Below are 13520 nucleotides of genomic sequence, written 5' to 3' on the forward strand. Positions count from 1 at the left end.
TTTTTGTATAATGGTTAATAATAATTTTCCAAAGCATTCAAAGATTTCTTATAATTTAAATTAATTACTTCTTTATGTATGTGGAATCAACTGTCCAATAAAGTATTTCCGAACCAATTCGCGTCTTAGGGTCCTTCAAGAAAAGAGCATACCAATTCTTAAAAGACCGGCAGCGCACTTGCGCACTTGGTGATTTCACGAGCTGGTCACTTCACATATGAGCCTCCTGCCCGTTTTTCCTCTTGTAACAAAAAAACAGTACAAATTGATAATGTATTATTATATTTTAATAATCTGATGATGTATAAAACAATATAACAAATGACTATACGGAATTATTTGATAATGTAACGTGTGAGTCATAAAAGTAAAACCTAAAATACGCAAAGAAATGTTAACTTACGAAGACGCCCAGCTGTATAATAAACTAACCCACAAGTAAAAAAAAATATTACTTCTATCAATACATTCAAATCGAAGCTAAGTTAATGTGTTAAACAACATTCTTTTTAATTAAATTTCTTAGAATATTTTTATTCATATGTCTTTGGTACATTCACTTACCTAATATTATTCTCATATAATTGACATATGTCTGTTTTGAGAAAATAAGTCTCGTACTCTGTAATATGTAACTACTAGGTAAAATTATACGTTGAATTATGTCAGACAAATTTGTAAGCCATTATGTGTAGCATAATATGCGAAATTGAGATTGTACCAACGTAATATTATTATACCATATTCTTACAAATAACTTATCAACATACAATATATATAATTAGTAGGAACTAGATCTCTTACCGCATTATATGTGCAAGTCCGTTACAACAAATTTAGAATTTCATTAAAATTATCCAACAATAATTATCTTACTTGTCTAATTAAAAAGGATTTCTTTAAAAAACATTCTACATTGTTAATAACTATAAATAATCAAGGCAATCAAAGAAAAACATTGGAAACAATGATAATAATATGCATAGCAATGCAATAATTGCAAATTGTTCTAAATGGGAACGAAGCACATAGCATTGCTGTTACAAAACTCTATCAGTACCACAGTTTATATATTTTTAGTAGCGCTGGGCTATTAAAACCAGCGTCTTCAAATGTTCATCTTCCATGGAGCCGAATTAGGGGTTAATGGTAGAGGGTCGATATTGGAAGTGGTAGCAAGCAAGGTGACGCAGGGAGTACCTGAATACCGTTCAGAAGTAGGTATATTAATAGGAATTCATTTAACAATACACTCCGTTAATAAACCTGAAGGGTTGCAGTAACCAGGCGAGGGCTTAAGGCCCTATCCCAGCACGAATTGCTGTGTCAGTGACAAGGGTTGGACTGCGGTGTGCATTGGAGAGCTGGAAGCTGGAAGCCGGCCCGTAATAAAAATTAGTTATGTAAAACATTCAATCACATTAATTAAAAAATATATACATATATATTACCAGGCTTGCGATAAAATATATCGTGTAAATTTCAAAATCATGTTCTATTTTTATTTTCGTCATGAAATTCGAAGTGTCAAAAATTGGCTTTGTTTGGATTTTTTTCTATCGAGCGAATATTTATTTAAACCGTCAATCAATCTTTCAAAATGGATACATAAACTTCTCAACTCCGCCATATATTTTTTCCACTTGCCCTACTTTAAGAAACGATGACAAAAAATGGAAAGAAATAATGTACTTTTTTGGAGTTTGGCGACCGGATAGGTCCTTAAGGGAAACACTGCCTTCAGTTGAAAGCAAGCAAATGGGTTCGGTTTTATTTGGTAGGGGTCTTTTGCAGTTCATTATAGCAAGTCAGTTAAAGTAAAAATGAACGAACGTAAAAGATATCAAGACTGATCGAATCTCGGCAGTGAAGTAGCATTTCTGCGAAATATGCGCAATAACTTGCAAGTATTTGCTGGTATATATATACCGACGTTATTGTTTATAAAAAAGATAAATAATGCAGATATCTGGAGCAATTAAATATTCTCCTGCCCGTTTGCCCCCGGTTCTATAAAAAAAAATCTTAGCGCCACTGAAATATATCAGCGATATCTAAAATTCATACACCATTAAATCCATTTCCTCATTCTCACGAGGTCATCTTAATTCCCTTTATTACATTTAAATTACTTTCTGAGTAACTATACCAATTACAAACTGTTTGATAATCTCTGTGAATCAGGGCTATTGTTGTGTGGATGAGCGGATATAACATATTGTGTTGTATGTATGGAGATTTGATAAATATGGAATAAATAGAAGCACAGCTGCACATGATTCATCATTTGGATTAATCTAGTATGTTCTGGAAAAGTAAATGAATGAGAGACTCACTTGAAAGTTAGTAATATAGCTATTATAATTGCGTATTATTGCTAAGTAGAAGTTTATTTATTTAAAAGTAATCTTACAGATATCGGTATTACACACTTAGGTATAGGTACATATATATCTACAAAGTCAAAACAGATTATGATATTAAAAAACGACAATTTCATATTTTAAAGGAGGTAAATTGCTAAATAAAGTCAAAGTCTTCTTGCCTCTCAAAATATATCACATACTGTTCAGGAGACTAAATTGGCTTACATGTGCATTGCCGGCCTTTTAAGAATTGGTAAGCTCTTTTTATCATTTAAGGACCAGCTACCTACTAAACTATTTCCGAACCAATTCCAACTAGAATCTTTAATAAAAGTCGTTATATGTTCTACATTGCATAAAAATGTAATTCTTTATTAAGCAAAATTTATAACGTCGTGCTAATAAAACACGCGTCGTATAAATAATAATGTAAAGTTGCCTCCAGACTCACAAGGAAAGAAACAATTGAGATTCATAAGTCTTGAATTCTTACCATAATAGTGACATCATCTAACAAAACTCATTATTAATTGAGTACAAAACTCAATACAATCGGCATTACAAAAACTATAATAATTGCGTGATGTGGGTTTATACTGTAAACCTACTAAGTATTATTTTAATGAGAGTTTACGAAGTAATTGGATTCTTAGAGGGAATACTAAAGATAACCTTAACAACGCTTATACTCGTTTTAAAATTCTCTTGACCTTTAATAGTAAAATAAACAGTAGCACACGAGATCTTGTAAAATCACAAAACACTTAAACAAAAGACGTCATTTAAATATCCAATTACAAGTTTCGAATACTCGTCTTTATAAAATTAATACATACTCCATTTATTAGTAAAATAATATCTTTATATCGTACGTACGTACAATTGAAGTTAATATTTATTTAAGTTGTTAATCTATTTAAGTTGTCTGAGGTAGTGAAAGATTTGACTAGCGTTATGAATATATTACAAATATACAGTATTTACATTTGTCTCTTCATAGTTATAATAAAATAATATTATTCATGTATATTTAGTATACATTTGGTTGGAATATGTATAAAAATCACCTACTACGTAATACTAATCGCCATTGCAATATTTCTGAATGTTACATTGTGGTCTTATTGTAAATTGTCTACGCGACATATCAGACGTTGGTTGGTTAAACGTCATTGTAGTTTATGGTGCAAAAGGCTTAACTGGAATTGATTGTTACTGCATCTTCTCGTTGAACTATGTAAGGGAGAGACAAACTAATGCACCAAGTTGGATAAAAGTATTTTTTCGTAACTTTTAAGGAACCAATACACTCTTAGGTCTGGGAGTCAGATTTCTTTAAGTGGCTGTTAATTAATCACGGGATATTTTTTAAGCATTTTTTTAATACCTTATATATATTTTTCATACAAACATTTAGCATATTTTATGATTCAATACATTGTCAAAGTAATGGTAGGTACTTATGACAAAAACCGATAAACTTTTTTCTAGCAATTATCGTTTTTCCGTCAATCGAACTCAGGATCTGCTAACCAAGTAGGATTGAGGAAAGAACAAATTTAAGTAAACCTAATAATTTATTTTACGAAAAAAGCAGGAAATTGGATTGCCATTGGGAAATACGATTTTTAGAAACAAGTTTAAATATTTATAAATAAACAATGATATTTAATTTTTTTTCGTCTATTTGTGTACAAGGGACCAGTTCTCTTTGTTTTATTATCTGCATCGTGTCCTGGCGGGGAAGAATGTTTGCTTTAGTCCGGTTTAATCTTATTTCAATGCTATTTTCATACGATCATATCGCTTATATATTAATTTATTCACAAAAATACATACCCTATATTTGCAGTACTAAATCAATACTGTCGCAAATAAAACTAAAATAATTAAGATACCTACATTATGTCGCGACTATGAACTTACTCAGCGAACATATATAAAAGTGTCGATAGGCTGAGGCAGTCCCTACATTCAGTAGGTGAAACGTCTTTGTTAACGGGGATCTGTGCAAGATACTGGTTCTGGCCTTTGGTATCGCAAATAACCTTGGCCTTCACTTGTGTAAAATAAAGCTAGGTAGTTGAAGAACACTTGGATTGCACACTTAAAGACTTTAATTAGAGTAGGACAAATGTAATTCCCATCTTGTTTCTCTCTCTAAATATTAGGTACATTAAGATGCGATATATGGTTATATATATATAAAAATTAAAGCTATAAAAATCATCCTTGAGACAAATGGGTTATTCATTCTATTTGATGGATGTCCAGGAGTGCGGTAGGATTGATCGACTGAGATGCGTAAATAAATATTAGTTAAAGTTTAATCTAAATGTGCAGTACGAAAACTATCGTACAGTTTAGTGTAACTGTTAGTCAAAGACAAAGTCAAAGTTTAAGTTAAAAATATTTTATTCAAATAGCAGTAACACAATGAACACTTATGTACGTCAAAAAAGAAACATACATTAAATGCTTAAAATTTACATTTATAATAATAATAATAAACCTTTATTTTTCCACATCCTATTAACATAAATAAAATAAAATAGATATGAATACAAATTTAACTAAGATGTGGTCCCTGTCCGGGAGAAGGCCTCCATCAAATTTTTCCATCCTAATTTATTTTGTGCCATCGTCATCCAATTTTTTCCAGCTACCCTCTCCATCCCGTCAGCCCGTCGCTCTACTTACATTTAATTACATTAACCAGTTCTTAAATCAAGAGCGTAGAACGGAACAGAAGAACTGGAAATAAACGCTCCGCCACTTTTTTTAATCTTTAAGTTTTTTTTTTGTTTTAAATAACGTTTGTGTGGAACCAGTACACCATATGAAATCTTATAATAATAAAATAAATTAAAAACAAAGATTTGTATCAGATTGTCAAAGATCCTCTATCAGCAGGAGGCATGGTGAAATAGGAGCACGCAATTACCAGCTCCTGACAACAACACGTAAATTCATAGTCGAAATAACTAACATCACCGCATACACGAATTCAAGTACGACCAGTCACCACAAGTAGCACCCGTTCAAGAGTATGATGCATGGCCAGCCATCGGCCCCCTCACCATATTTTAGGAATCTCTATCTCTTCTTAAGACGCAAAATACACCAAAATTTGATCCGGGAACAGTGAGCATATGAATTCTAATTAAGGTAGTTTACAGAATACGTCATGCAATGCTAATATATAAGTACAGATATTATAGTAATTAAATCGCGTAGAATCGTTTAAATAAGCAAATTGTAATGAAATATCGTAGCGTGAATGTGTAATGAGGATCCGGAAGTATTTGAAAGTAGGCCGTCGATCAAGGTAGACTAGTTTTTAGGGTTGTTATTAGGGTCATGTATTGAACAAGTACAGTTAGCAAATCGTGTTATTTACCCGACCGGAAAGACATGTACTTTCATTGGATTTCTATCTACGCGGCTTACTGTATAGTTCGTTGAAAAGTTAAATAAATAAATCAGTTGTGCTACAACCTTTTAAAAACTGGGCCTTTTCTGTATCTGTTTTATGATCGTGTGCCAATCTAATAGGCAAGTAGGTGATCAGCCTACTGTGCCGAACGCCGTCGACTGTTTGGATGTAAGGCAAATTGGTTTCCTTACGAGATTTACTACCATTTTTTTTACCATGGAATGTTAAATGCGCACATAGAAAGAAAGTACTTTTATGTTTAAATTTACATAACTATATTCATCTTCTATTAAATTATCACAGATTAAATATTAATTCTAATATAATAACTAACCTTAAAATGTAACAATTAAAAGGAGTCCCTTAAGGCGAGATACCAAAGATACTGGCAGCGTTCCTTCTTTGAATAGCTAGGTCCACAGGCGGGGATCGAACCTACTCAGGAATGACAGTTGTACGCTGAAGCCAGAGCCATTACATAGTTACTTGTTACTTTTTTAAAGGACTCTACATCTCTAGATAAGCAAATAGCCGTATAAACACGGTCTTGAACTGAAAGAACTGAAAAGACTTGAGGTTTATGACTCCTTTATATCATATCCAATAGTTTTCGTTTATAAGGCATGTTCAAGTATCAAGTTCAGATATACTGCAGTTTCAATTTCTATGACAGTGCGAGAAGTAAATTCATTTATCACTCAAGTAAACTAATAGTTTTACAATATGAAACTATTAACCGTACGACAAATTTCTCTTAAAACCACGATTTTTCGTAAAAATATAAATTATATATGAGTGTTAGTAACACAAAATTACTGTTGCCATATTAATTTAATTTAAAAATCATTTATTCATTTAGGTAACACAATGTAGTTAATTTCAATTAATAAATGCTTTTAATTCTACATTTCCTAATGAGCATATAAGAGTCATACAATAGAGTCGAGAAAATAAGTTTATAAAATTTTTGCATTCGTTTATTTCAATGTCAGTTTCTTCATTAAAACATTTGCGACTATAAGGTTCATTTACAAAGTATTTTAAACGTTTTTCTTCCGACACAAAAGGTTATTAACCTATGTTGTATAACTTAATAAGGTAAAAATATATATTACAGCTTAAACTAAAATATTAATTATTATTAAAATATTTTATATATTGAGCGTCTTAACTCATTTAATTTAATAAAGCCTTTAAAAACCTTTAAAATGAATGTCTAATTTTATTTCCAACACACAAATATACAGTATTTACAATATTCACACTTGGTAATGATAATAATCGTCCTACATCGTAATTATAATTATAAAAAATAGATTAATGGAATATATACCTATACCTTCAACGCTGGCAGCTTTTCCTCACTGTATTTCGATACTTAATTGTTAAGCGAGGAAAGCATAAGTTATAGTTACACCTGCCAGGCGCCCACTTAAATCTTTAATAAGCGTCTGTGCACTTGAAGCCCACGACCCAAGAATTTGTACTCCAGGGGAGAGAAAATATAAAGTTGGAAGAAATTTATTTACGTTTATTTTAATCCGAGTGCTCTATAAAAATTTTTTAGAAAAATTAGTCGCATTACTAACCTATAAGTCTTGACCACAGATTTCTGTATTTGTGACGATATTTTATTTCTAAATACACAAGTAGACAATCAGCCTTCAGTCCCGTCGATTTTGTCTAAGACATGCCGGTTTCCTCGCGATGTTTTCCTTCCTCGATCGAGTGATAATTATAATAGAAAGAAAAGTCTATTGGTGGAGCCGTAATTCGAAACCACTAGACCAATACTGCTTGCACCATGACTTGCACATCAGAACTACGCAATATTAAATGTGATTATAATTATACTGATTATGTAACAAGTATAAATGTTTATTATAAATATTTAATTTATAATAAACATTTATAAATTGTAAATTGTAGTGGTTTTTGGATGTGGTTTTTGTCTCTATATATCGTTATCTTTATTTGAATGACGTCATTTGTTAGAATTTTTAATTCGTACATAACTGTTATTGCACCTTTATGAATTCGAAAAAATAATAAAATTTTTAAAAATTACGAAAACTGTAGAGATTATAGACGCGAGTCAGTACTAATACGCATACGTATGAATCCAATATGTCAAATCTGACACATTTTCCTTCTCCACATTTGACTGTCGTGCGTCAGGGCAGACATATTAAGGGTGAGCTTCTGACGTGTAATTGTAAGACGGTTTTAGTCCGAGCTAAGCCGAGTCACGGTCAGGCTAGGTATATAACCGTATTGTATACATTGTTCTTGTTAAACTTCGTAATCTTGTTTTGTATTGTTTTTAGTATGATTTAGACAAAGTACGTTAGATGTATGACTCGCATTTGAATATACGAGCCTGGTATTCGTCCTTAGTTTGAAATTCGACTGTTTTACAATATCTGAAAAAAATATCCTTTGTTCATAATCGTTTCTGAATCCTACTCATAGTGTTAAATTACTCTTATTATTAAACAGATTAATATCCTTATAGATAAATTCCTTTATGTATGCATATAATAAGAAATGTCAGTAAACTATAATTAAGATGTGTTGGTCCAAATGAGTTGTTAAATGATATCTTTTTTTTAGGCTCATCACGACAAGTTGTGAAAGGCGTAAATGGAAGGTTTATGTCCGGACAGCTGGTTGCGATCATGGGCCCATCTGGTGCTGGCAAAAGTTCACTGTTGAATGCTATATCCGGTTACAGGTAAATGTCTCTTTTTATTGCCGACGGAATAAGATAATTAAGGAGGGAAATATCTAAGATGTTTCAGTCGGATGAGAATTTAGCTATTGTAATATAAGGTTTTAGGAGTTTCTTTAAATAGGAACTAAAGCTGAGAGGAACCAGAATTAGGATGAAGGATCTTGTTTGGTCTAGAATTTATGTGATATATAATATGAAAATGTTTTTGAAGTTGTGTACATAGCTTGTCATCACGGTCAATAAAAATAATTTAATTTTGGTCTAAATAACATAACGTCATTTTTAAACACAAAAATGTATATTTCGAAATCGGTTTACACATGCTCTTTAATATTTGTGAGTTTGTCTGTCTTATACAATTTACCAAATCTGTAGACGAGCCAAAGCAACGTTATATTAAATATTTTCAAATTTATTCGAATAATAATACTTGCTAATAGTGAATTAACTTTTTAGGTCAAATGGTGTCACAGGCGAGCTATTGGTTAACGGCGAAACGCGCGATGAGCAATCGTTTCAAAGATCTTCGTGTTATATCACACAAGAAGACTTGCTTCAGCCTTTATTAACTGTGCGAGAGGCGATAGACGTCGCGGCCAGTTTGAAATTGCCAAAAGGAAGCAAAGCCCCCTCAGAAGAGATATTACAAGAGTTAGGCCTGTTGGAACACCAGCACACCAAGACCGATCAATTATCGGGTGGACAAAAGAAGAGGTAGGCAATTGCAAAACAAAAATAATTTTCATATTAAAATAATTTATGTAATAGGAGTGAACTGGACAGGAGGCTCATTTAAAGTGATACGTCTTTAATGTACTAACCACAAAATAATGCTTTCCAAGATTATCTAAATGACTTATTTATTTATGTGGTCCCACAAGCCCGTTATTGACTGTCCGCCCACTAAAAAAATTACTATACTAAAGTTATAAGTATGGGAGCAAAAAAGTTGAGAGTAATATTTGAAAGCGAAAAAATTCGCGTTTGTGCGTCTCCCGTAAGTCACTTTCCAGTACAGGTTTGACATACGAAAGTGACTTAAGTGCTAATTCTGAACTCTGAATGTTAGGGTTACCGTCAGATTAATCTCGTCTCCTAATATTACCATATGACCCCGCAACTTAATTCTAACCTCCACATCAAAAATTGTCAAATGTAAGGAAGAAATAAAAAAAAATCATTATTTTAAAAGCTATATTTGAAATGTTTAATCAGGCTATCAATCGCCCTGGAGTTGGTGAACAATCCTCCTGTATTCTTCCTTGATGAGCCGACGAGTGGTCTGGACAATGTGACGACCGTGCAATGTGTCAAACTACTAAAGCAGCTCGCGAGACAAGGAAGAACTGTGGTCTGCACCATTCACCAGCCTGCCGCTTCGCTGTTTGAGTTATTTGATCAGGTATTATAAAAACTTTCATTCAACACGATACATTTCAATGTTTTACCTGTTTTGAGCTGTGGTTGTCAGATCTGTCTCCTGTCAGATCTGTCTCCTGTCAGAAATGCAATATTAGTTTCGCCAGATCAAACTCTTTATACGCTTTGAATATCGCTTGGCCAAGGTGGAGTATTATGCTTGCATTATAGATATGAAAAAAAAAATTCTTCGAAGTACATAATAAGTATATTATGATTCCCACTTATTTATTCGGTCCTATAATCGAAATATATTTCAACTTATAAAATATATTATGTAGTAATAAATATATTAAATCTTGTATTTGATTCGCGCGAAACTGAATAACACTAAATAACACTAATTCACTAGAGGTCGCAATATAATATAATCTGTAATAAAATATAGTGAATCTGATAAGGTTCTATATTCAATGTTACTATTAATGGCCGATAATAATTTACGTTTTATCATTATTTGGTATCCAATGTTAACTGTCAAATGTTATTGCAGTTGACAAGCTATAAATTAAGAATCCTTAATGCAGTAGGGTTGTCACGCATTTGTACAAAAAATCTAATTAATATCAATATTAATTATTTATTAATATCAATTTATTACATTTAATAGTAGTAGGACAAACCGTATTTAGCTTTATATTTTTGTGAATCGTTATATGGAGTAAAAAAAGAAGGAAATATTCAGAAAAAATATATACTTTTTTTTTCAATTTTCAAGGTATTTGGTGCTAATTACCTTTATGAATAGCGTAGCGTCAAAGAACATCTTACTATCTATGATAATAGTCTGATAACCCTAGATATCCCTGATAGCTGACGAGGTCGCATTGACCTATATATTGATTTTATTGGATTTATATACTGTTGCTTTAATATGGGGCCAATTTCTAACGTATTTGTCTTGTCTCAAATCCAATAAATACACCGAATTGTATCGATAATATACCGGTGTAATCAAATAAAAATGACATTTAACTAAAATCTTTATTTACACGATAAATAATAATAATGCAGTGGCGTTCTACCGTAAATGGGGCTTGGCCTCAGATTGCATTTGTTAATAATAATTTCGATAATTTTTATGTCATAGACAAGGCCTTATATACTGTCATATGTCATCGACTTTTGGATTTGATACATGCCGGGATCATCCTTCACACAAAGTTACATATCGTACAACCGGGCATCGAATCTACGATCTTAGGTATGAGAGTCGGTCGTTTTATCTGTGATTACAAAAGAGATATAAAGCAGCCCAGTATTAGAGCATCCCAGAAAATCAAAGGTTAAGACGACTAAACCTAAAAACGAGATATATATATATATAGAAAATAGTATCTTATAAATTAAAACAAAACTATTTTTACTTCTAAAATTGACTTTATTTTTCAATTTTTGCCGATTGCTGCATCCACTTAGGACTCAAATGAATCTATTTGTTTTCTGTATTTTTTAATGAATGGAAAATTAATGCGAATCTTTCTCAACATGACAAATCTTTTATTGTAATTATTGGTGTCAAGGTAGAAAATATTTGTTTTTCTACATGAATATAGGATTTATTTGCAAATGTTTGTTTTCTGTATATTCATCTTGTACAGTCAGCGATAGTTTCGTCAATTAGTTCAAATAAGTCAAATCATATACGACGACACGATAATATCAAATGACAGCTGACAGCATGAAAAAGAAAATCCAACGACAATAGCACGTAGTTCTATTCTAGACGAATAATGAATAGTTCTACTGTTTAGTTTCAAAGAAGCTCTGCTCGTATAGTCTATATGATGGGCGAGCTCAGGGAACTAAATAACGTAGACTTATATTTATACATTAAACCAAGGTTACACTGAAAATGTTTAGAAAATCAAAAACAGCTTCATGTAGAAAGTTGCCAATACTTATTTATTTTTCGAAGTAATATCCGTTCCTCTCTACATAGCGTTGCATTCGATAGGATCCACTGAGGAAAGCAGTGGGTCTATTCTTCCTTAGGGGTCTCTTCTTTGGCATTTTCGGATCATTATTGAGATTGCTACATTCACGCTTAAACTTGTTATACCATTTGTAAATAGTGGCACGAGATGGGGCTTCATTAAGAAATGCTAATCACAGCCTATCATAGCATTGTTGTTGAGTAAGCCCACAAGGAAAGTCATAATAAATCATTGGTCGAAATTTTTTTCGCGTTAGATTATTTTTTACGTATAACACGAGTTTTTTATTTGCCGCCAATCCACAAAAACAAATGACTAATTAATTCAATATACTACATTAGGTTACCAAAGAGTTCTAAAATTGAAATTCAAAGCAGGTTTTCATTAGCAATGTTTCTAACTGGCCAGTTCTAAACATTTTCAGTGTTACCCACGTATATAACATAGCCACATTAATCACATATGACCCAGTTGGGCATTGCAAATCTAGAGAAAATTACTCTTACTTTTCTTGACTATAATGAGGTTTTAATGTGATACATATGTCTAAAACCTACTATAAATAAATAAGGCCATTTTGTGATAAGTAAAGAATAAAATATTCTCTAAATACGGCATCGCATTAATAGACTTTTCTATATACGTAATATTATAATTCAAGGGACCAGTGGCGTAGCTAGGGGGACAAGGGCCCTGGTGCATAGGGAAAGAATCTGGCCCTCCTCCTCCCCTCTTTCCGCGCAGTTTGAACTAATATTGGCCTTCAAAATTATTGATAAGAATAAGAATAAGAAACAGTAAGTGAACTTATCCCTAGTAGGCTAAATCCATACGTCGTCTCTATTAGAATCTCCATGTGTTTAATAGAAGAAAAAGGGAATAAATAAACAACGACGCACATGACAATATATAATATTTATTATACAGATGTGATTAATTAATGGAAAAAACGATTTTTAACAGAATTCCCCGCCCAATTCGAGCGGCACGTTGCCAACTGCAGATACAACTGCAGCCCTTAGTTTAATGTTATGACGATACCTATGGTTTTGATACTGGGGAACGTCTCTCAAAAAACGGGATTGAAACCAAATACTTACTTAATAACTCCCAAATCTCAGTTTGTCCTAACTGCAAGACGCGAGAGTATTGCAGGCTTAAGTATTGTCTTGCTCAAGTCTTGCAGGCTTCAGTCTTGGTATTGGTCTTGCTACGATAAGGCGGTCTTGGTATTGGTATTGGTCTTGCAAAAATGCAAGAACAAGACCAAGACTGCAAGACCAAGACCGATTTTGGGTAACACTAGTGATAACATCACTAACCGTATAAAGAACAGTGAAACAACCGTGCCACACTGTAAAATTAAATGAATCGCTCTGTAGTCAATACTGTAACAACTAACACTGGCATAATCTCAGTTTGGGCAGGAAAATTCTCTGTTCCACTGTAAAATGAAGTGCGTACCCCGTTGTTTAAGCAGTTTACACTGCGATATTTACTGTTTCTTTTTTTCCGTGTAGTAGCTCATTGTTTTCAAAGCTGAGGTTTGAGGGCCCCCTGAGCTCCGGGGCCCTGGTGCACTGCACCACCTGGCCATATGCTAGCTACGCCACTGCAAGGGACACGTA

The 13520-nt window shown here is 32.7% G+C and overlaps 1 protein-coding gene across 1 annotated transcript in view; it reads left to right on the top strand.

Moving 5' to 3' along the window:
• Positions 1–13520, top strand: part of LOC111003033 (ATP-binding cassette sub-family G member 1) — a 49594-nt gene that overhangs the window by 25696 nt on the left and 10378 nt on the right. The window contains exons 3-5 of the mRNA XM_022273380.2: positions 8416–8536; positions 8993–9250; positions 9752–9938. Of these exons, the coding sequence (XP_022129072.1) occupies positions 8416–8536; positions 8993–9250; positions 9752–9938 (566 nt within the window). The remainder of the gene's footprint in view (positions 1–8415; positions 8537–8992; positions 9251–9751; positions 9939–13520) is intronic.

The sequence above is a fragment of the Pieris rapae genome, chromosome 4 (assembly GCF_905147795.1).
Source record: "Pieris rapae chromosome 4, ilPieRapa1.1, whole genome shotgun sequence".
NCBI lineage: Eukaryota > Metazoa > Arthropoda > Insecta > Lepidoptera > Pieridae > Pieris > Pieris rapae.